The 23198-nt window shown below is 40.5% G+C and overlaps 4 protein-coding genes across 5 annotated transcripts in view; 3 read left to right on the forward strand and 1 right to left on the reverse strand.

Annotated features, from left to right (window-relative positions):
* The window catches only part of LOC128855735 (lysoplasmalogenase-like protein TMEM86A), a 32637-nt gene extending 21122 nt beyond the window's left edge, over nt 1-11515 (forward strand). For both annotated transcript variants that reach the window (XM_054090889.1, XM_054090890.1), the window contains 4 exons: nt 1939-2105; nt 2184-2374; nt 5713-5930; nt 10910-11515. In XM_054090889.1, coding sequence (XP_053946864.1) covers nt 1939-2105; nt 2184-2374; nt 5713-5930; nt 10910-11047 — 714 coding nt within the window. In that variant the 3' untranslated portion in view covers nt 11048-11515. The remainder of the gene's footprint in view (nt 1-1938; nt 2106-2183; nt 2375-5712; nt 5931-10909) is intronic.
* A 6011-nt stretch (nt 11516-17526) lies between these two features.
* Nucleotides 17527-18296, forward strand: LOC128860340 (uncharacterized). The gene is made up of 2 exons (XM_054097814.1): nt 17527-17701; nt 17763-18296. The coding sequence occupies exons 1-2, from the start codon at nt 17586-17588 to the stop codon at nt 17956-17958; spliced, it is 312 nt and encodes a 103-aa protein (XP_053953789.1). The 5' UTR covers nt 17527-17585; the 3' UTR covers nt 17959-18296.
* A 1714-nt stretch (nt 18297-20010) lies between these two features.
* Nucleotides 20011-21603, forward strand: LOC128855737 (mitotic checkpoint protein BUB3). Its single transcript, XM_054090892.1, has 2 exons — nt 20011-20300; nt 20368-21603. Exons 1-2 carry the CDS (start codon nt 20109-20111, stop codon nt 21154-21156), a joined length of 981 nt encoding a protein of 326 aa, XP_053946867.1. The 5' UTR covers nt 20011-20108; the 3' UTR covers nt 21157-21603.
* Nucleotides 21589-23198, reverse strand: LOC128855736 (endonuclease III-like protein 1). Its single transcript, XM_054090891.1, has 4 exons — nt 22952-23198; nt 22518-22886; nt 22278-22448; nt 21589-22219 (listed from the first exon to the last, which is right to left on the reverse strand). The coding sequence occupies exons 1-4, from the start codon at nt 23033-23035 to the stop codon at nt 21701-21703; spliced, it is 1143 nt and encodes a 380-aa protein (XP_053946866.1). The 5' UTR covers nt 23036-23198; the 3' UTR covers nt 21589-21700.

Below are 23198 nucleotides of genomic sequence, written 5' to 3' on the forward strand. Positions count from 1 at the left end.
AAGGGCCGTGGATGCTGGCTTTGAGTATTGAAAGTTAACCTATAGGTCACGCATCATCCTCGGAGATAAGGAGGTGAATCTCCATTTCCCCTAGGATCTCGTCTTTAATTACAGCAGTGGCAGTAGTTCGAAATTTGCTTCCTCTGGTTCCGAAACCAGGGGCTGGTCCTCCAATAAAGTAGCGCAGCGGTTGTAGACCGAGCAGACGTAGGAAGACACCGAGCACGTATAGCTTACCGTATTGGATACATCCACATGGAATATGACCCTTAGATCTGGTGGATAAAGTGCACTCCAAGCGTGCCAGCTCTATCTCACTCCACCATACTTAGTACAGCACGTCCGCTCAAGGTGTTGCCTAGCTTGTAGAGTAGAAACCGAAATTTATTACTCCACCACAGTGTGCGAGAGCTAGAAGCTGATAGGCGTAAATGCCTTAACTTTTTAACCCGCCACAGTGTGCGGGAGGTAGAAGCGCAGCTTTATTGATGACAAAAACCACATAGTGTTGCTGTGATCTCGCAAACTCGGACTATCTTCCAATCATCGGTGAAGAGACCTTCGTTGCCAAGTTGGATAAGCTTTAAGATTTCTTCCTAATTGGATGTATTGGCCGGGAACCAAACCCAGGTCCAAGACCTGTTGAGGATATCATTTCTATGAACGACCAACAGCCAACAACTGCCTGACAAAAGCGATGACCTCTGATACAAGGTTGGCTCGGTTCTGATGCCACCCGGCGCCCGGGACAAACAGTGCCGTGCCAGGATGTCTCGTAAGAATATTCTTATAGACTAATCTGACTAATCACCTACCCTGTCAGAAATCAAAATAGATTAACGAAACCAATGCAAGACTGAGTCTTGCCGAAGCCGTATACTCCCGAGAGGAGTGAAAAAGAAAAAAAAAATTAAGGCCGACATTATTAAGGGTTATCAATTTACCATAGAGATATAGATTTTAATTTAATTATTTTTTCAAGATAATCCCTTTCAAATGTTGGCCGCAACTGCGACGTACTTCGGCCATCCGTAAACACCAATTTTGAATGACTCGCTGGAGGACTTCGGTCGGTATTTCGTGAATAACTTTAGTAATGTTGCCTTACAATGCCTCAATCGAAGCTTTGTGAATAATTAAAGCATTTAGACTTCACATACCCTCCAAATAAAAGTACAAATATGTGCTATCTCATGATCTAGGTGGCCAATTCACTGGTCCGTGGCGAGTGATAAATTGCTCACCGGTACGACGACGCAGTAAATCCATTATTTCATGGGCTGTATGGCAAGTAGCGCCGTCTTGTTGGAACCAAATGTTGAGGAGATCACGTGCTCAAATTTCCGGCAACAAAAAGTCGTTGATCGGGGCGCGATAGTATTCGTCATTCACTGTTACATTGGCGCCAACCTCGTCTTTGAAGGCATATGGGCCGATGACTCCCATAGGCCGCATCAAACGGTTGTTTTCAATGGATGTAATGGCTGTTTTTGAATGGCTTTGGGTTGCTCTTCAGCCCAAATACGTCAATTTTTTTATTGACGTAGCAATTAAGCCACAAGTGGGCCTCCTCGCTGGACACCATAAGTTGGCCTGAGCGCGCGTTTAACACTTTTCACAGAGCGTCTAATTTCGTATTATAATTATATATTACGATTTGTAAACGTTGCTGAGGCGTAGGTCTTTCCATCATGAAATTGTCAATGAATACTGAAGAAATTATATATTTGACAGTAGTCACGCGTGATCTGTCAAAAAACCGCTATTGGAAAAAGTACCAGTACCAATCTGATCACCCTTTATAATTAGTGATGGCGAAAATATACGACGTAAAACCAAGTTTCGAATGTGATTGCGTTTATTTTGTTGCAGATTAATTTCACTTTTGTATCCAATTGTATACGTATTAAAGTTGTATTTCTCTTTTGTGATTTTCAGCTTAAAACGCAAATATTAAAACTGATGCCATTTTTCAATGCAGTAGTTATTTATTTTGCTTTCGTACAAGATCCAAAGGGCGAACTATGGACGACAACGCTGAAATGTCTGCCCATTGGAATGTTGATGTTCTATGTTGTCGCAAAGGGTTTCGCGCTTACGCCCGCGTAAGTTTTTCCCCCTTCAATTTAATACCCACTTCATTATTATTCCTGATTAAAATTTGTTTGTTTGAATTTGCGTAGCTACAGACGCTCACAACGCATACTGCTCGGCTTAATCGGCTCATGCGCCGGTGATGCATTGCTCAGCATTAATCTTTTCCCTCAAGGAATGGGTGCTTTTGCCATCGGTCATATCTGGTACATATCAGCGTTTGGTTGGAAACCACTGAAGCTGTCCATCGGTGTAACGTTGTACATTTTAGGTGCAGTGGGTAAGTAGTAGACGTTTAATAATAAAAGTAATATTGCGAGAATTCTGAATGCTAATTAGTTGCTTAGCTGATAGCAAAAGATAATGTAAATGGCATTTAAAATAAAATGCAAATTCTTGGCTATAAAAAGTGCTATAACTACGTAGATTATATTAAATGTTAGGGGGACCGGAAATTAATCAAGTTTTTTTTTACAGTACATTCGAATAAATATCTTACAAGTTTTTCTTTTTAGTCATTGATGTGATCATCCTCGTTGTCAACAACCTTTCGCCATTTAATGTGCAAATTTTCAATGCCGAATCGATAAAAATCAATTGTTTTTTTTCTGTAAAATATCTGGAGATGGCCTTTTTCATATCAACCAAATTTTGAAATTTTTTGTTAAAAAGTATTGCACTAAATGGAAATCCGATGACGAATCGTGATGTTGGGCGAGGTAGGGTGGTGTATGAGGCAGTACCTCCAACCCCAATCCATTCATTTCTTCCAGTGTTTTTCTTGCACAGTACGGTCTCTCATTATCGTGTTGCAAAATAACGGGTTTTCTCTTGATAATCGCTGGATACTTTTCCATTAATGATTGATTTACTAGATCTGTCTGTACACTGTCTGATCCAGTAATTGGCGGTCTGCTTTGTCCTGGATCTCGTCCGCGTAATTGAAGAGGTGCCTACTGAGGTGCGTGGAAGACGGCTCAGGCTCAAGCAGGTGTCTGCACAGCCTAACAGGAACTGCTTGCTGAGAAGTCCTAATGGCAGTGTTTTGACCAGTCCGGTTCCAGGCGACCAGGCAAGCGCAGCATAGTTTAAAACCGGCCGACCTATTGCCTTAAATTTCGATAGCATTTTTCTTTGTCTTTGACCCAAGTGCTGCCGCCAAGCGATTTGAGGTCCTTGTTGCGATTTTGGACTTTACTAGCAATAGTGGTTGTATCCGTTGAGAAGGAGATCAAACTGACGAAGGTAACTCCCAAAATATTAGGGTTATTAACAGTCGGAATCGGTGTGTCATCGACTTTCCAGAGTCGCCGTAGACTTCGTGGGGAAAAGTTGTAGGTTCTTCGCAGTAAAGAAGCGAGAAAGGGTAGTCGTTTACTTTGACGCACAAGGAGACTCCCTCTGGTGGCTGGTGATCGAGATATAGAAGTTAAAAAGCAAAGGTAAAAGGACACCGCCCTGCTTTATTTTCCTCTGTTTAGAGAAATAGCATCGGCGAATGACGAGCACTCAGGTAGTTCGCGGTCCACCTCTTCAGCCCTGGCGTGAGTGTCGACTGTAAAATATCATCTAGTAGCGTGCCGTAACCGACAGTGTCGAAAGCTGTTTTTAGGTCCAACGCTACTGGGACAGTCCTATCGCAGGGACGGTTTTGGTTGATCCCGTGGTTAATCTGAGTATTTATGACGGTGAGTGCTGTGGTGGTACTGTGCACTCTTCAGAAGCCATGCTGGTGTGAGGCTGTGGTCAGGTGTTCCGTGTAGAGTGGGAGTAGGAGGGCTTCAAGAGTATTCACTACTAGGGAAAGGAGAGTTATAGGCCGATAAGAATCCACTTGGTCGGCGGGTTTCCCAGGTTTCTGTAGTGGAAGCACTCTCCCTGATTTCCACTTGTCAAGAATTATGAGAGTGTCCATGGACATATTGAAAACTCTAGTGAGTTACTCCACTACCAATGAAACCAGCTTTTTCAACATCAGCATGTTTAGTCCAACAGGGCCAAAGGCTTTAGATGATTTCATTTTGTTGATGGCCCCCTGAACCTCATCACTGGAGAAAGCAAGTGGCGCACTGTTGTTCATCAGTTTGTACAGCGGTCTGGTGGCACTACGCTTGGATATGTCGGTCGGAGGATGCAGTATGAATTACCGACTAAGATAGCATAATAACTCTTCGGCTCCGACGAAGTGCAACCGTTAAAGGTGATGGCCACCTTGTCGTTGTGCTTCGTCGGGTTCGACAGGGACCTTATGGTAGACCAGAGCTTACTCACACCAGAGGTGGCTCAGCGGTCCTTCAGGGCGATTAATTCGGAGGGTGCCCCTGCCTTTTGGGTTTTGGATTATCCTACCGGACCCATTTTTCATCTGCGGCTATGTATTGTACCATTGAAGCAATAAGTTGCATGTCGTGGATCAGCTAGCTCTGTTTTCTTCAGACAGTTTATGCGGAACCCCATCACCTGCATTGTTTGTTTAACACATTTTCTACATATGTTCTTCGATGGTCGACCAAGGTTGATTAAGATTATTTGGCAGTTCCCCAATTGTTTGACTCAACGAAAGGCTAGTAATGTGCAACTTGATAGCCTATCCCACGAAGTGATGCTTCTCCCCTCTCACGCTATTAATATCCTTGCTTTTCTTTCATCTTTACTCGAGACTGGGTAGGCCATCATCGTATGGGCAATTCCATGGGAGAGTAAGAAATAAATAAAGCAAGGTGAATACCATCCGGATCTCAATTACGGTCCCGAGGCTGACAACCTTCCTTCCGAAAGTAATTGTCGCGAAACGGCAACAACAGCCTCGGATTGATAATCGAACCCATCGATGCAAACCAGCGGACGAGATCCAGGACAAAACAGACCGACAATTACTGGATCGGACAGCGTACAGACAAACAATTAACGACATTTATCGGAAGACTCTTACCACAATATGCAGACCAACGCAAAAGTTAAAGTCCAACGATTACAGACTTTTAACATTGAATATAAGGTCAATATGACAACCCGGAAAAATGTCAGAGATTGCAGATGAGCGGAAGCTGTAGTCCATCCAGCACTGTCACTCGAAGAAAGATGAAGAATTGTTTGGCACGGATTTTCTTCCACTTCCGCTCTTAATACGTTGTTGGTCTTCCTGGCCGCTGTGAGTCGGAAAGACCGAAATTACCTGATATAAACTTAGTACACCAGCTTGGCTATTTACGAACATCTCAGGCACTTGGGTAAACATCGCAAAGTTTTTGGTATCAACTGTTGCATTGCCACCTTTGTGAACCTCCAAAAGCATGCACCGACGGATATGAATCTCTTCTGGTATTTGGCGAGCCATTCACTCAAAATGGCGAAAGAAAATTTAAAGTTACGTCTCCACAACTAAGTCAGTCACTTTAACTTTGAAGTGTATCTGGCACGACTTTCAATTACGCAATGAGCTCGTAAATGGTAAAAAAGCATTGAGATGCGCATAAGCGACATTACTTTTCGGTCCCTCCAATATTATTTAAACATAAATTTAGGCAAACACTTCAATTTCTTAATACTAAATGCAATTTCATCATTCCCCCTATTAAACATTTTTTCATTTTAAAATATGTTCACCTCATTTTTCAGGTATTTCGGTGGTTTTCAAACGTCTTGACGCCGTACTCGCTGTTGGTCTTCCTATCTATGCTGCCCTCTTGCTGACCACTTGTTGGCGCGCACTGGCTCGCGCGCTCCAAAGTTCCAGCTTTATAGACACATTCTGTGCTGTGGGTGCAGTGCTTTTTCTCATATCCGATATAGTCATCGGCATTAATATGTTCTTGATTTCGGTACCGTATTCAAGAGTAAGTATTTGGATTATAATACACAACCAAATTTGTTATTACGGTACTTGGCAGTTCTTTTGTTATCGTGCCAAGCAACTGCCACGTAACGAGCTACCAACGTAGAAGCTTGGCAATTTGATAGGCAAAATAGCAAAGTGCTTAAAACAATAGCAGATCGATCTTCACACCGATCTCGCCACTTTGGCGGTTCCTTTAAATCACAGCTCAGTGGCGGTTATCGCGCCAATGAAGAAATAAACCATTGTGAATCCGGCTAGTTAAGTTTTGAATGCTACTTTGCCTGTTGTCGCACAAACCTTTCTACCTCGCAAGGAATAGGCATTTTGTATTACTGTCCAACTGCCAACTAGGTTGAGTTAGGTTGGACTTGGCTGATACTGTAGATCGCACATAGACCAGAAATTCGTCCACGCGATTGAAGGGAGAGTTGAAGAACTTTATATTATACAAGGTGAAGTCCCAAATAAACAAGACTGGCGTCATGAAAATGTGTTTGATGGCGCCATCTTTTTACTGAGCTAGTGCGTTAGAAGTTAGATCTCTAGCTGACTTCCAGTGAAAGCTTGGTGGCATTCGGTGCAGTGAAAGCGAAGTTATTGCGTCTAAAGTGTCATTATGTTTGAGTCATGGGCACAAAATTGAGTTTCGAACAAAGAGTTAATATCAAATTGTGTTTTAAAATCGGAAAAATTCTTACCGAAATATTTCAATTGATGAAAAATGATGATGTTTATGACGATGATTGTCTATCTCGTGCCAGAGTTCATGAGTGGTTTACACGTTTCAGAGATGGTTGTGGGGAGATAAATGACAATGAACGTACGGGTAGGGCCGCCTAAAATCAGTAACTATCGAAAACTCCATCGAAATTGTTCGTAAATTTATTAAAAATGAACCGAAATCATCCTTGAAATTCATGTAATCCGAGTTGAATATCTCCAAAACAGCAATTTACCGCATTGTATCTGATAATTTGGGCTTACGAAAGGTCTGTGCACGTTTTATTTCGCAGAAGTTAACTGAGGACCAAAAATTGCTCAGAATTCAACATTTGAAATACCTCAATGAAGAGGCGAAAAAAGGCGAAAACTTCCTTACAACATTAGAACTGGTGATGAAACCTGAAACTAAGCGTCAAAGTGCCGAATAAAAGGCCCCAGACGAGCCACCATCCAAAAAATCGCGTTTGGAGAAGTCAAAAATCAAGTCGATACTTATTTGTTCTTACGATTCCAAGGGGCTTGTCTACGAGGAGTTCGTGCCAACGGGCCCAGCCGTCAATGCAGTTTTCTATTTTGGCGTTTTGAAGCGTTTGTTGCATCGCATTCGTCGAATCCGCCCTGAATACCGCGAAGGAGGAAGCTGGCGCTTATTGCATGATAATGCACCATCGGAAAACGTTTTGCGTCCGTAGAGGCCATCCAAAAGGCTTTTGGCGGCATCCTAAAAGACATTCCGGTCAATGACCTGAAACACTCTTTCGAAAAGCTTTTAGATCGCGCAAATCCATGTATCCAGGTCAAACGGGACTTCTTCTCTTCTTAATTGGCGCTATAACCGCTTACGCGATTTTGGCCGAGTTTAACAAAGCGCGCCAGTCGTTTCTTTCTCGTGCTAACCGGCGCCAGTTGGGCACACCAAGTGAAGCCAAGTCCTTCTCCACCTGATCTTTCCAACGCAGAGGAGGCCGCCCTCTTCCTCTGCTACCACCAGCTGGTACCGCATCGAATACTTTCAAAGCCGGAGCGTTTGTATCCATTCGGACGACATGACCCAGCCAACGAAGCCGCTGGATCTTTATTCGCTGCGCTATGTCTATGTCGTCGTAAAGCTCATACAGCTCATCGTTCCATCGTCTGCGATATTCACCGTTGCCAACGTGCAAAGGTCCAAAAATCTTACGCAGAATCTTTCTCTCGAACACTCCAAGCGTCGCTTCATCGGATGTTGTCATCGTCCAAGCTTCTGCGCCATACGTTAGGACGGGCATGATGAGAGTCTTGTAGAGTGTTAGTTTTGTTCGTCGAGAGAGGACTTTACTGTTCAGTTGCCTACTTAGTCCAAAGTAGTACTTATTGGCAAGAGAGATTCTACGTTGGATTTCAAGGCTGACATTGTTATCGGTGTTAATGCTGGTTCCTAAATAGACGAAGTCTTTTACAACCTCGAAATTATAACTGTCTACAGTGACGTGGTTGAAGACAGGAGGTACTTCGTTTTGTCCTCGTTCACCACCAGACCCATTCGCTTTGCCTCTTTATTCAGTTTGGAGAAGGCAGAACTAACAGCGCGGTTGTTAAGGCCGATGATGTCAATATCATCGGCATACGCCAAAAATTGTACGCTCTTAATATATAAAAAATTGTGCCTGAGCGATTAAGTTCTGCGGTTCGTACGATGCTCTCCAACATCAGGTTAAAGAAGTCACACGACAGCGAGTCACCCTGTCTGAAACCTCGTTTGGTATCAAACGGCTCGTAGAGGTCCTTCCCAATTCTGACGGCGCTGCTGGTGTTGAGCAACGTCATCTTACGTAGCCGTATTAGTTTTGCGGGGATACCAAATTCAGACATAGCGGCATACAGGTAACTCCTTTCCGTACTGTCGAATGCAGCTTTGAAGTCGACGAAAAGATGGTGTGTGTCGATTCTCCTTTCATGGGCCTTTTCCAAGATTTGGCGTATTGAGAATATTTGGTCGATGGTAGACTTTCCAGGTCTGAAGCCACACTGATAAGGTTCAATCAGTTGGTTGACGGTGGGCTTCAGCCTTTCACACAATACGCTCGCTAGAACCTTATAGGCGATATTTAGAAGACTAATCCCGCGGTAATTGGCACAAATTGCAGGATCGCCCTTCTTATGGATTGGGCAGAGCACACTTAAATTCCAATCGGCAGGCATGCTTTCATCCGACCATATTTTGCATAGGAGCTGATGCATGCACCGAACCAGCTCCTCGCCGCCATGTTTGAATAGCTCAGCCGGCAGTCCGTCGGCGCCCGCGGCTTTATTGTTCTTTAGCCGCGTTATCGCTATTCTCACCTCGTCATGATCGGGTAGCGGAACGACAATTCCGTCGTCAACGATTGGGGTATCGGGATCTTCACTTTCTCGGTGACATGCGCAGCTGTCACTGTTTAATAGGTTCGAGAAGTGTTCCCTCCATAATTTAAGATTGCTCTGTACGTCAGTCACCAGTTCGCCGTCTTTGTTCTTACAGGAAAACGCCCCGGTCTTGAAACCTTCTGTAAGCCGCCGAACTTTCTGGTAGAATTTTCGGGCGTTGTTCCTGTTGGCCAGCATCTCAAGCTCTTCGCACTCACGTATTTCGGCCTCTCGTTTCTTCTTTCGGATAATACGTCTCTCTTCCTTTTTCAGCTCTCTGTAGCGATCCCACATGGCTCGCGTTGCGCCCGATCGCAGCGTGGCTCTATAGGCGGCATCTTTTCTTTCGGCGGCAGCATGACATTCCTCGTCGTACCAATTGTTTTTTCGGGCTCGCCGGAATCCGATTTCTTCTTCGGCGGCGGTACGTAGAGAACGAGAAATGTTGCTCCATTGCTCATGCATGCCGGTTTGTTGGGCAGTGCTCTCCGAGAGCAGGAGTGAGAGTCGAGTGGCGAATCTTCTGGCTGCCTGTTGTGATTGCAGCTTTTCGATGTCGAACATTCTTTGCGTAGGTAGATGTACGTTTTTTGCTGCACAGAGGCGTGTGCGCAGTTTGGCTGCAACAAGGTAGTGATCCGAGTCGATGTTGGGTCCTCGAATCGCACGTACATCTAATACACTAGAAGCGTGTCTTCCATCTATCACAACATTATCGATCTGGTTTCGTGTTTTTCGATCAGGAGACATCCAAGTGGCTTGGTGAACCTTCTTATGCTGGAATCTGGTGCTACAGACTACCATGTTTCGGGCCCCGGCGAAGTCGATCAGCCTCTGTCCGTTGTCGGATGTTTCGTTGTGCAAGCTGAATTTTCCGACTGTGGGACCAAAAATTCCTTCCTTGCCCACCCTGGCGTTGAAATCGCCAAGCACGATTTTTATGTCGCGGCGGGGGCAGCGCTTATAGGAACGTTCCAGGCGCTCATAGGAGGAATCTTTGGTCGCATCGTCCTTCTCTTCCGTCGGGGCGTGGGCGCAAATTAGCGATATGTTGAAAAAACGGGCTTTGATGCGGATTGTTGCGAGACGCTCGTCCACCGGAGTGAACGACAGTACTTGGCGACGAAGTCTCTCTCCCACAACAAATCCGACACCAAATTTGCGCTCCTTTACATGGCAGCTGTAGTAGACGTCGCAAGGTCCTATGGTTTTCTTACCTTGCCCCTCAAATCATAATCCTTAGTTCGTTTGCAGGGGTCGTCATCAGTATAGGGAGGTCTCATCCGAGGCTTTTTTACACTTTTCATTGGGGGCGATTTTTAAGTGGCGGGTCCCAAACCCAACGCACAACCAGCTATCCTGGAATGTTTCGCCTTCTCACGTTAGCTCACTCCCGAACGGATGTTCGGAGGCTACCCAGAGGATACGTGGGCTAATCCCGGCCGTTGTGAGCTGCTTGAACCATATGCAGAAGAATCGTCCTGGCCATTCCCAAGTGAATGGCGATCAGTAACTTTCCCCACTTGCGTGGACTTCTACAAATGGTACCATCCTCCAAAAGGGGACTATTTTGGGGACTCCTCCGTCAAAGGGGACTATTTTGAATAAATAAACTCGAAGTTATCAGAACAAAGCTCCTGTCGTTTCTATTTTAGCTCAGTCTTGTTTATTTTGAACTTCACCTTGTATGTTAACGAAACTTGGTAGAAATGCTATTTCTCTTTCCGATAGGAGAAAAATTAGTGCGATTCTATAAATTTTTTGAAAAAAAATCATACGCCTGGGATACATAAATATAAAGTATGGTTCGATTACATCCGAACACTTCTTACTTGTTTCATATAATTTTCTTATTTTTTTTCCTTTCAGATTTTCATTATGTCCACTTATTATACTGCTCAATTTGCGATCACCCTCAGCACTGCCAATGAAAGCCCCGAGTCTTGGAAGCATATGGGAAATGGCAAACCGGCGCTCAAAGGTAATCGCGCCAAAACAAAAGACTGATCAGTCACCGAGAAGTTTGCGCTCCATTAGAAGTGTAGCTCAAATTGAGAAGCAATAAAAATTTCATGTGCAAAACTGCGTTGCCTATGTCGAACTGTCACCACCAAAAACAAAAAACAAAAACCAAAAACCAAAAATACCAAAAACCCCAATACTTCCATTGTACCTTTACTCTCTGAACATTTTCATGAAGAAAGGTTACTTTAGCGTATACAAACAAGTCCACATCTGTATGTATTGTGTATAGTATTTATTTGTGAATCTTAAAGTGTATATAATCGAGGAGTACACACAGGTATATGAAGTTATTTACTCTCGTTAGTTTAGGTATTATATTAAAACTAAATGTGTCAATTTATCAATAAATGTAGTTGATTTAATTATGTAGGTATGTGTAGTTTTTAGAAGTTGGTGTTAATTTTTTCCAGCAAATAAAGGAATATTACTATTATTGTAAATAGAAAAATATGAATATTTGTATTACTTGTGAATACCCTTTTAAAAGCCGTTCAAGCACGGATTTTTTTTTATTTTTTTTAATTCTTATTTTTTATTCAAATCAAGCCCGAAACAGAACTGCAGCGGCACAGCGGGTGACGGATTGACGGGTGGCGATCAGCTGCTCCACTTTCGTCGGAAAATTCGGACGGTTACGGGGTTACATACGCCCAGCAGCGTCAAAAATGCGCTAAAAGAAAAACGGTTTTTAGAAGGGATAACAATAGAAATAAATATAAAAAAAATCGATACGTTGTTTATTAGTACTTAAACTTTATAATATTATTTAATGAAATTTTCCTTTACAAAAATTAGTATACAAAAAGTCACGTGACCCAAAGTACAATGAAAAAAAATGCTCCACGGTCTACATCATTTCTTCTTGAACTGTTGATGGATCTGTAAAAAGTAAAAAAATTATTGTAAAATAAAGTTGTAGTTATTCAGGGTGACAAAAAATAACTTTAAACAAACTTCTCTGCGCAATTAGATGAATGTAAATTTTTTTAGCGAATGCTCTTATTTTGTGATTGTTGTGTGTGTTCTGAAGTACAAAAAAAAAAATATTTGTATCTGTTCCAGCTCTTTTTAAATACTTTGTGTAACGATGTCAAGTAGTTGGTCAGCTATTATGGCCCTGAATTAGCTAGGAGCACGCAACTGCGAGATAGCACGGAAGCCTGGAATTGCACGTTCATTGGTTTCTCGTGCAATCAAACGATTTATGAAGCTTGGTAGTGAAGGTGGCCGTGGCAAGACTCCTCTGATTTTCATTGACAAAGGAATCAAAATCAATAAAGAAGTTTACCGTCAAGACATATTAGAAGCAGTTGTTCTTCCCTGGTCCCAGCAGCCCTTTGGTGACGATGAGTGGACGTTTCAACAGGACTCGGCACCAGCCCTACAACAACCAGCAAAAACAACCCAAGAGTGGTGCAAAGCCAATTTCGCCTCTTTCATTACTTCCCAAGAATGGCCGCCCTACTCACTGATCGGAATCCGTTACATTACAGCGTATGGTCGATTTTGGAAGCAAGGGCCTGTGCAAACCGCCACAAAACTTTGGAGGGCCTGAAGCAAGCGTTGCGTCGAGAGTGGGATCGCATAACGGTAGACGGACTACGGCCCATAGCCCAACATTTTTTTAAACGTTTGAGCTTGTGTATTCGTGCTAAAGGTGGCCACTTCGAAACTGACTGAATATAATTTTACTCAAACATTGTCTATTAAAATTTCACAATTTGTTTTGAGGTACTATCAATCATAAATTTTTGAAGCGGCGGTCTGATATTTGAGCGAGAATGGAGAGTGAATTGGAAAAAATGTAACGCTTAGAGATTTCGTTACGCGAGAGAGAAAAATAGATACAACGTAGAGAGAAGGAGAAAGAGAGCTATACTTTTTATATACCTAAGACATAGGCTTCATTGTAAGACAGAGTATACAGATATATAACATAGAGAGAAAGAGAAGGAGAGCTATACATCATATACATCAGCTTAGGCTATCCGCGTCTCCTGACTACCATATGAAACTGTGTTTGTGATTGGCGTACTGTACATGATAACAACGAATATACATAGATGTGGCAGACGTCTTGGCAAATGGCGCAGTGGGCAAGTTAGTGCATCTCGAATTTGATGACAATGGAGAAGTCACCGTTGCATGGCTTGAATTTCCGGATTGCTCTTCTACAGATCAAAAAATCAGAAAAAAAGTTGCTGGTCATGTTGCAGCGCATAATATCACTAAAACAGCGATACCAATCGAACAACGCATATCAACAATCCCACTTAACAACAGCAAAACGATTAACGCTAAACGATCACATTTACCATTAGTTTGTTAAATAGACTGGAAACTGTGGATAAACAAATAATCGATTTCATGACTCAGAGAAGAGGGCTATCTGTATATACTCTTAATTGTCAGAGCCTACGAGCACATTCCGCAGATTTAACAGACTCTGTCATCCGCAAACGATAACGAGGATATTAGTATACCAAATTTCAATTGCGTCATCAAATATAAGCGGCTAAATGTTAGAGCTGGCGGTGTGGCAATCTACCACAATCAAGATGATAGCGTAAATATCGTCACACCAAACATGGAAATGACTGCAAGGCAGTCTCAGTCATATTCATCAACAGTCACACCAGTTGGCGATGTTTGCATTGCAGAATGTCAAACGCTGAATGGAAAAACTATTGTCATAGCCGCCATCTATATCTCACCGAGCCAAAATCTTGATGACGTATATAATATATTTCATTCATCGCTCACTACTGGTTTACAGCCCCGCAGGGGCAAATGCACTTGGAAGAGGCGAAGTCAAAATTCCATTGATTCTCGGGGGAGATTTCAACGTAAATTTTGGATCCAATGATTATTTGCCGTTGATTCAATTTCTTCCAGAAACATTCGGCTTGCAGATAAACAATAACCCTAAAGAATCAACAACTAAATCCGGAACTACACTAGATGCAATTTTTACACGTTATCTAGAAAATATTGAATCACGTACATATATTTCATATTTCAGTTATCACAAACCAATTATATCAGTATTACCAATTGAACCACCAACAGATGATAGCATAATGTATATATAGTTAATAAAATCGAATTTTGGTTACACAAATTTTATACTGTTGTATTTCTTTTGAAATTATCTCTGTCTCCTTCTCTTCTTCTCCCGCTCTTTCTCTCTCTCTCTCTCTCTCTTATTCACGCTCATTCACACACAGATGTTTCACTTCTACCACGTGTACGATGCTGCACATGATTTTTTTTCATTAAAAAATGTTGTATACCCTTATTTTTTGTAACCGTGTATATATGATATATATTAAAAAAAGTTTGCAATTTACGGCATTTTAAAGAAAAGTATGCGTTTATTTTTTCCCCTTGTTCAGTCCACTCGGAAGCATAGGGCCTCGACAATACTCAGTCTTGGGTTGGTTTCGTGAATCTATTTGATTTCTGGTAGAGTAGGTGATCAGCCTGCCGTTATCAGTCCTAAGTAGTGGGAATGCCCACCTGTCGTTTCTTAGGAACAACGCCTTCTTACTGCTTGAAGCGCCATCTGTGTGTCCAATTTTTCTGGCAGAAGGATCGCACATATGGTTGAGGACTTCGCTAAATTTTGGGCGTCTGCGCTATTACCTGCCTACTTCCTCTTGCTGGCGCCACTGATGCAATGTATAACTGTGTCTTTTTCTTTATTTTTTTGCTTGTTTTAGCAGCCACAATGCAAAAATGCGCTGACTTTTTTCGTGCGGGAGTAAGGATTGGAAGGATAAGGTTGTTGAGGAATTAATTTTCTTTTTTTTTTTGTTTTTATAGAAACTAGGAAAGTAGGTAAGTTTGGAAAAGTGCGAGGACCGTGCATTGCGCAAGATTCGAATCGACCACCTCTGGGATGGCAGGCTAGCGCACTTACGCTAGATTACCGAGGCTACTAATGCGTTTTACGTCATAAATATAAAAATTTTATACAATTTTTAATAAAGATATCAAAAATCCGGTTCAACAGGTTATAGAGAAAGCACTTTCAAATATTACAAAAAAAAAACGCTTAAAAAAATATTACAAACTGTATGAGTTATCATGCAGACCGTTCCGGAAAAACTAGTTTCGCGAAAAACGAGTTTAAACTTTCAAGTGCATTTCGTAACGGCCAGCGGCCTCAAACAAAGGACAGCTACCGGTGCGCATCAAATTCTCGTCGAACAGTTGCATTTTCTACCACAATTTCGTATCTGTGGGGAATTTTTACAATCGACTTGCACAGAAATACGCCTAAAATTATAAAGAATAATAATCAGTAAAAAACAACAATCGATTTTTTGTAAATTCTGGACGTATGTAACCCGTTAACTCTTTACGGGGCGCTGGTATGAGATTTATACCACTTATTTAAATATTTTTCCTGCATTTTATGCGCATCGGTATAATTCTTTTACCACTTATACAGGCAAACTTAAGCTTATAATTTCTAAAAAAAAATATAACAAGAGTTTGAAAGAGATAAATATATAATATACATATGTTTTTTATTCGCAAAATGACTCAGAATTTATCATATTTTGTAAACAAAAGCACATGCAGCATCGATTTCCTAGAATTGTAATAAATAAAGTGCTTATGAATTAATTACTCAGCCAGTGGAATAAAAATAATCAAAGACTTAGTGTGGAAAGTGTTTAAAGTTCCTGGTACAAAAAGTATACCACCCCGCGGTATAAACGTAGGTAAATGACAATGGCTAAAAAACTTAAGCAGGGTGATATATGCAAAATATTGGAAGCTTTCGATGATGAAATTGATTTAGCAGAGATTCCTTCGGATACCGATTCAATTGTTGATGAAGTTGAAGTATTCGATGAAGAAAACTTGCAGGAATTCTTTGATGCCATCGTTGAAGATGACAATGAGGATGTAGGAATTGTTGAGAGCGAAGAACTAGGGTTTAGCAGAGCGCATAATTCACGAGAAGTTTATGATAGCGATGATGAAGTTCCTCTAGCTGATTTAAGAAAAACCGTGAACTGCTTGGGCCACCCAAGTAGAGTAAGCAAAGTTCTATGGAGCCGTTAGTAGTATTTGCTAGCGAGATGCAGGCCCTGCATTGCAGGGGCCTACTGATGTTATCGAAAGCATGCCATCACACGACAATTTTTCAATTTTCAGTTCAATTGTAACTCCAGCTGTGATTGAGCACATTGTATTCCAAACTAATTTGTATGCCCAGCAATCTTGTAGTCATACATTCCAACAAGTGTGTCAGAAATATATCCATTTATTGGAATCAACGGGAATAAAGCATAAGGCCAGTTATCGAGATTACTGGTCCTCTCGCCCAGAACTGAACGATAGCTATATATTCAAAATAATGCCCATGATAAGGTTTGACTGGATTTTAAGCAATTTGCATTTGAATGACTCTTCTATAATGCCAAAAAGAGGATCACCATCATTCAATAAACTCTACAAAGTTCAACCATATTTGGATATGCTGCAAGCACGCTTCAACCTGTACCTCAATCCTGGCGAGTACCTTGCGGTAGGCGAATCAATGATAAGATTCAAGGGTAATTTTTAAGATACGCTGATATTTGTATTCTACAGAAACTGTTTTAATAGGACGATCAACTTTAATCCAGTATATGCCGAAGAAGCCAATAAAAAGAGGGTCAGAACTTGGATGTTGTGTGATAGCACCGGTTATGTCCATCGGTTCGAGATATATACGGGTAAAAAAGGAGATCTAGTCGAAAAAAAACTTGGAGAACGAGTCGTTCTCGCCTTAACTACTGATTTTAGGGAGAAACACCATAAAGTATTTTTCGATAATTTTTACATTTCGTTTAACTTGATTCTTGAACTGAGAAACCAGTTGATAAATGGCTGCGGAACAATGCGAATTAATCGAAAATTTCTTCCTACCGATATTAGACCTGGTAAGCAGTTAAAACGGGGCGACTATGATTGGCAAATTAGTGATTCTGGTATACTCTTTATGAAGTGGATTGACAAAAGAGAGAGGTTACAGCTTTATCTAACTTTCATGATCTGAGTAAATTTGTAAAGGTACAACAAAGCCAAAGCGATGGTTCTGTCAAAGAAATCGAAAAGCCTGAAATAATACATGACTATAATTTGCAAATAAATAACGTTGACAAGTTAGATCAGCTAAAGAAGTACTACGAGCTGAATAGAAAAGGCCGCAAGTAGTGGCGCCGAATATTTTTTCACTTTCTTGATGTTGCAGTTGTGAATTCTTTTATTCGCCCTTATCGGGAAGTTCGCCCGGAAAAAATTTCGCCCGAATTTCGCCCGAAATATTTTTGTTCGGGCGAAATTTTTTCGCCTATCGGAAATTTCGCCCGAACAAAATTTCACTTCGAATCAGCTGATATACTCTATTGTGAACTGATTGCGAACAAATTATTTACTTTCTATTGTGCTAATTTCGTAAGCATACGTATATTTCCTTAAAATAAAGTAAAAATATACCTCAAAATCTATACCTATAAATATGTATAGTATTGCGCTTAGGTCATTATTGAGCGAGCGTGAGGAAAATTTGAACGTGAAAGTGCTCAGGAGGCGATTAAAGGACAATTCCAACCCTTTGGAGCTAAGTGATTCAATGTGAGATAACAAAAAATGCTAATGGGAATTTGCAATACTAACTTAATTTCTTATTTTTTAGGTTTTGGCAATATTACAGGCTAAACAAGCGGGCATTTAAGTACTTGCTAGATGTCCTTACTAACTCCTTGCCACCATTGAGGCAGAAATTCGGAATTCCCCCTATTGTAAAATTGAGCGCATGTTTGCGATTTTTCGCAGAAGGAGGGCATCAAAAAGGCATTGGGAAGGACCATGAAGTGGGTCTAAAAGTATAGGGTACCACTTACCCCTTAAGGACTTCAAACTTGATTTAATTTCAATACATCCGGTTCAGCCTCACCACCTACTCTTGGAACCAAAAATAAAAATTAAAAGCTAGAGTCCGCATAAAGAAAAACAAACCGTATGTAGATCCAAGCCTACGATCCTCGTCATCCCACCAACCAGTCAGAACAACCTTACGTAGATGAGCGTAATGCAGCAAGCCACCAAAGAAGGACTCAGTGGGTGTGCTCAACTTGTAATGTGCCACTTTGCCTCAGCAAAACAAAAACTTATTTCAATGAGTTTCAGAAGTAATCCTCGCACTCTATGCGCGATGGTATAAAAGTCATACCACATCCTTATAATATACAAAATCCTGCAAGGATAAACATTTTTTTTAACATTTTCTTCATTAAATGTCTCGAATAAATGAAATAAAAAAATCTTTGTGTTTAATTTTTAGCGATCTTTTCAATGCGCCGGAAAGAGTTAAACACAATTGCGACGTGAACGGAAAACACTGTTGCGTCGGGACGGTTTTCAGCTGACATTTTGTTGTTACAATAAAATTTTGTAGTGAAATCTTTTCGTTTGCTATATTAGTGAAGCAACATATTGCAAATCGTTGCCCCAAAAAAAACTGCTCTCTAAATTATGTGAAATTTACAAGGTTTCCTGCGCAAATCGTATATTATTTGCTTGTTATTTGCCTGCTGTTGCTTGTAAACAACTCAATTGTCATCAAATAATCTGAAAAGCAGCTCTGAGTCTTCAACCGGTCGGAGAAAACAGAAATAAATCTGTTATATTGCATGAGTTTTTTTGTTAAGAGAACTTCTTTCGTTAAGAGAACGACTTTTTTTGCTATATTTCACGTTATGTAATAAGAGGAGGTACTCTTTTTGTAAAAATGCCGTTGTGGTTTCATCAGAATTTTCTGGTATTTTTTGCTTATTTTTACTATGAATACACCTCTTCATTCCCTATGGCCCAATAAGGACTGTGGAGCGGAAGAAATGATTACACCTCAATGGTTTTAAATCGCATTAAGTACATTCAAACACTTTTTAAAATTTGTAAAAAGGTTTTCAATGTTAATAAGAGTTGAGCGAAGATTTAATATTCTTGCATAACCTTAAAAGAAGCAAACATTTAAAATTGCACTTTCAAAATATCAAGTTTTATAAGAATCAATAAATTTTCATTAACACTAAAATATTTTTAGAGTGACCTTTTCTAACCTTCTTTTGATTTAAAAAAAAATTTTTTTTTGTTAACTTACAGTTTCGGTAGCTTTAATTAAAAAAAAAAGGAAACAAACACCAAACTTAAAAATTTTCGCATTTTGGGTATAAAAAAGCACTAAATTTATTGCGAAAAGCAAATGGTTGGTAACACTGAACAACTCAGCTAATGCGACGTCACGCACTCTCTGATGGGTGCAATCTTGTCTCTATCATTCTTGGTTACCGGTAAAGATAACAGGTTTGTAGACAAAATTCTAATGAAATGTTTGTTAACAGAAAAAAGCGTGTGTCCATAAACGCTTTGTCCTCTTATTACTTATTATAAAATATTATATCGAATTTCGCATGCGTATTGCTGCCATAATTTTTTGAAATCTCAGTAAACGTCGTTTACGGATTTCCTCCAACCTTTTATTATTAGCAGTCAATTGCGTAATAAAATTAGCTACTCCTTATGCTTGCCTTCTCTTCATATCGTTAGTAATAATTAAACAAACCAAAAACACCAAAATATTCCACCAACGCAACTTCTATGAAGAAAAACCTTTCAAAGTAGTATTGACAGCTGATTGTAAATTTTTGAGGTACTCTGCCATATGTGAAGTGCTAGATTAATTTTGTGGATTTATTGCTAATTACTGCCTATGTGAACGTATTTTAACTTTGTCTGGTCAATTTATTTCGTATCATTCTTGATATTTCCTAGTCAGCTACTGTAAATAATAACAAAACTTCGGCCTGGTGGCAACATCATTTTGGCATGTACGCTGCAACCCTTAATGGCGCATTTTGAAAACCAACTGCTCGCCTATGGTGAATTAGTATACACGAAAGAAGAAGCAGAAGCAAACATTATTTTTGTTTTACGCAAAGGAATTTAACCGAGAAGGCTTTTTCATAAAATAAATTGAGTTATGCGTCCAACAGAAGTGAAACTAAACAATTCCCCAGATGATGCTATATCGGCGGTAAAATTTGGGCCCAAAACAAATCAATATCTCATTGCTTCGGCCTGGGATGGAACGGTGCGGTTCTACGATGTCGTGAACAATGCCATGCGACAGAAGTTCGTCGAGGACATGCCCGTAATGGATGTCGCCTTTATGGTGAGTAATTGCAATAAATATACCAATAAAACGTGCATAAAATTGCTTAATTTGTATTTATCTCTAGGATATTGTGCATGTTGTAAGTGGCTCACTCGACAAACAGTTGCGCCTTTACGATGTCAATACGCACACCGAAAACATTGTTGGCTCACACGATGATGCAGTACGTTGTGTTGAATACGCTGAATCCGTAAATGGTATACTAACTGGCAGCTGGGACAAAACGATCAAGTTGTGGGATATGCGGGAAAAGCGTTGCGTCGGCACCTACGAACAAAGTAACGGGAAAGTGTATTCAATGTCGGTAAATGATGAAAAAATTGTCGTAGCCACCTCAGATCGCAAAGTGCTCATTTGGGATTTGCGCAAAATGGAAGAGTATATGATGAAGCGCGAATCATCGTTGAAGTATCAAACACGTTGCATACGTTTGTTTCCCAATAAGGAGGGTTATGTGATGTCTTCCATTGAGGGACGTGTTGCTGTCGAATATTTGGATCCTGATCCAGAAGTACAGAAGCGTAAATTTGCTTTCAAGTGTCATCGCAATAAAGAGGATAGCATTGAACACATTTACCCAGTAAACGCTATAAGTTTTCACAATGTTTACAACACCTTTGCGACGGGCGGCTCGGATTGTTTAGTGAATATTTGGGATGGTTTCAATAAAAAGCGCCTCTGTCAGTTCCATCAATATGATACGTCAATCTCATCACTAAACTTCAGTCATGATGGCAGCACTCTAGCCATTGCCTGCTCCTATATGGATGAATTCGAAGAACCGCCTGCAAGTGTGCCTAATCCCGTTATTTATGTGCGCTATGTAACCGATCAAGAAACGAAGCAAAAGTAGGTCAAATAGTAGGCTTGCAGGATAAGTATACGTCAGTCAAGGTGGAATTTTACCATTACACGGTATACTACAATCAAAGCAATCCTTTCTGCGTATTTATTTATCTACAAATGGTTTAGTTTATTTATGATTTGAGACGAAGAATAGCCAAGAACTGTAATACTTAACACCCTAAACTACAGCATCATCCGCGTTATAATACCACTCCACATATTGCAGAAAGTCCTGGCGAATACGCGTGCGGACCATTTTTGAAATATGTAAGCAATTGTGCGCATTTTATGAAATAAAAATTATAAAAAATTACGTCATATTAATTTTGACGGCAATTATTATAATACAAATTTATAACAATCAGTTAATATCTTTTCATGCAATCTGCCCGGAGAAATGAAGACTCTTTGTCAAATACGGCAAATTAATATACAAATGTAATTTTAATCACCATTTTTCTGTGTTTTATTTTGTTTTATGAATGAGTTAATTTTTATTATTGAAACAATAGGAATGGCATGAAGATATTTTGCTCAAACTTGCGTTCGGATTACCGCCCATTTTCGATTGCAACTTTTTTTGGTTTTTGCAATTTGGACCTTTTTGTGACTGTCACATCCTTACTATCATCATTGTCCATCAATAATATTTTTGGAGCACTTTTTAAAGACTTAACTACATTTTTACATTGCGCAGCTGGACATATGCCACTATTCAAACATTCCATGCAACGTGGACGCACAGCTTTGCAAACTGTTTGGCCGAAACCAACTAGCAAATGATTGACTTCTGGCCACAAATCTCGTGGTAGCCACGATTCCAATGCGATACGCGTCTGTTCGGGTTCCTTTGTAGGCTTAGGTAGCCACTTTAGACGATTTGTAATGCGATGCACATGTACATCTACGCCTATTCCTGTCACTTCATTCCATGCCGTTGACATGCATAAATGCGCCATTTTCGGACCAACCCCTGGCAATGCTTCCAATTCTTTGATGGTGCCTGGAATGTCACTGTCATATTTATCGATGAGTACTTGCGAAGTCAATTGTAAATATTTCGCTTTGTTCTAACAGAGTAAATAAATTAATGTAATGCAATTCTTACAAATATGTCACTATATTTACTTTATAAAATGATACGGGTTTTAGTAATTCCTCCAGTTTGCTTCTCTCCATGGCTGCAATGATGCGCGGTGTCATTTGATTGCTTTTCAGGCGTTGCATGGCATCAAAGGTGATTTCATCTTTCGTCTGACTTGAGAGCATTAGAGCAACAAGTTTTTGAAAGCGTTGCGTCTGTTAAATGTATGTATGTTGGTATGTACGTGTTAAGGTATATCTACTTTTGCTTAAACTCTTATCTACCTTTGCATCTGCCTTATCATCCGAACATTTGTGGCATCCCATGGTGTCCACAGGTGCATCGACAGTGCGCATTATACGGATATTATCCAACATCAAACGCCAGTCTTTCGGCTCCCATTTCATGGTACTTTCAGACTCCTTTTTGATCTTTTTAGTTGTTGTTGTTTTTGTTGTTGTAGCAGCAACATCGACATTTTTAGGCGAAGTGCCTGGCTTAGCAGTCTCTTTTTTCAACCCGCTAGACTCTGCGGTAGGGCCTGTTGTTTGGGGTTTAGTTGGGAATTCGAGTATTTGGGTTTGGTTTAATTTTCGCTGCTGTCGCGTTTGTACAGGTGAGAAAAATGGAACTTTTATTGTATCTTCGATATCCTAATAGAGACAAAAAAAAGTCCGTTATTAATACGTATATCGGATACACACGAATAGGTTCTCACCTGAACTTCCACTACACGGCCGACTCGTGTCTTTTCGGATAATTTTTTCGCTAATGTTTTCAACACTGCACCTTTTTCACCCATTGTGCGAAAAATAATTGCTAAAATTGATTGTAAAATAACAATTTTTTTCGTAGCCCGCCAACGTTAAAATTGCAATTTTCTGCTTCTTCTTATTATCACGAAGTAAACCATTTACAATAGCAAACAACAAACCATCCCATTAAAGATGCTCTGAAAGAGATAC

Source organism: Anastrepha ludens, chromosome 2 (assembly GCF_028408465.1).
Source record: "Anastrepha ludens isolate Willacy chromosome 2, idAnaLude1.1, whole genome shotgun sequence".
NCBI classification, from domain to species: Eukaryota; Metazoa; Arthropoda; class Insecta; order Diptera; family Tephritidae; genus Anastrepha; species Anastrepha ludens.

What these genes read in the sequence shown, in the direction of transcription:
- LOC128860340 (XM_054097814.1), top strand. Translation starts at nt 17,586, where the DNA reads ATGTATAGTATTGCGCTTAGGTCATTATTGAGCGAGCGTGAGGAAAAT. An exon ending in TTGGAGCTAAGTGATTCAAT is followed by an intron (nt 17,702 to 17,762) that starts GTGAGATAACAA and finishes CTTATTTTTTAG; the next exon opens with GTTTTGGCAATATTACAGGC.
- LOC128855737 (XM_054090892.1), top strand. Translation starts at nt 20,109, where the DNA reads ATGCGTCCAACAGAAGTGAAACTAAACAATTCCCCAGATGATGCTATA. An exon ending in TAATGGATGTCGCCTTTATG is followed by an intron (nt 20,301 to 20,367) that starts GTGAGTAATTGC and finishes ATTTATCTCTAG; the next exon opens with GATATTGTGCATGTTGTAAG.
- LOC128855736 (XM_054090891.1), bottom strand. Translation starts at nt 23,035, where the DNA reads ATGGGTGAAAAAGGTGCAGTGTTGAAAACATTAGCGAAAAAATTATCC. An exon ending in ATGATAAGGCAGATGCAAAG is followed by an intron (nt 22,449 to 22,517) that starts GTAGATAAGAGT and finishes TACATTTAACAG; the next exon opens with ACGCAACGCTTTCAAAAACT. An exon ending in AACCCGTATCATTTTATAAA is followed by an intron (nt 22,220 to 22,277) that starts GTAAATATAGTG and finishes TTACTCTGTTAG; the next exon opens with AACAAAGCGAAATATTTACA.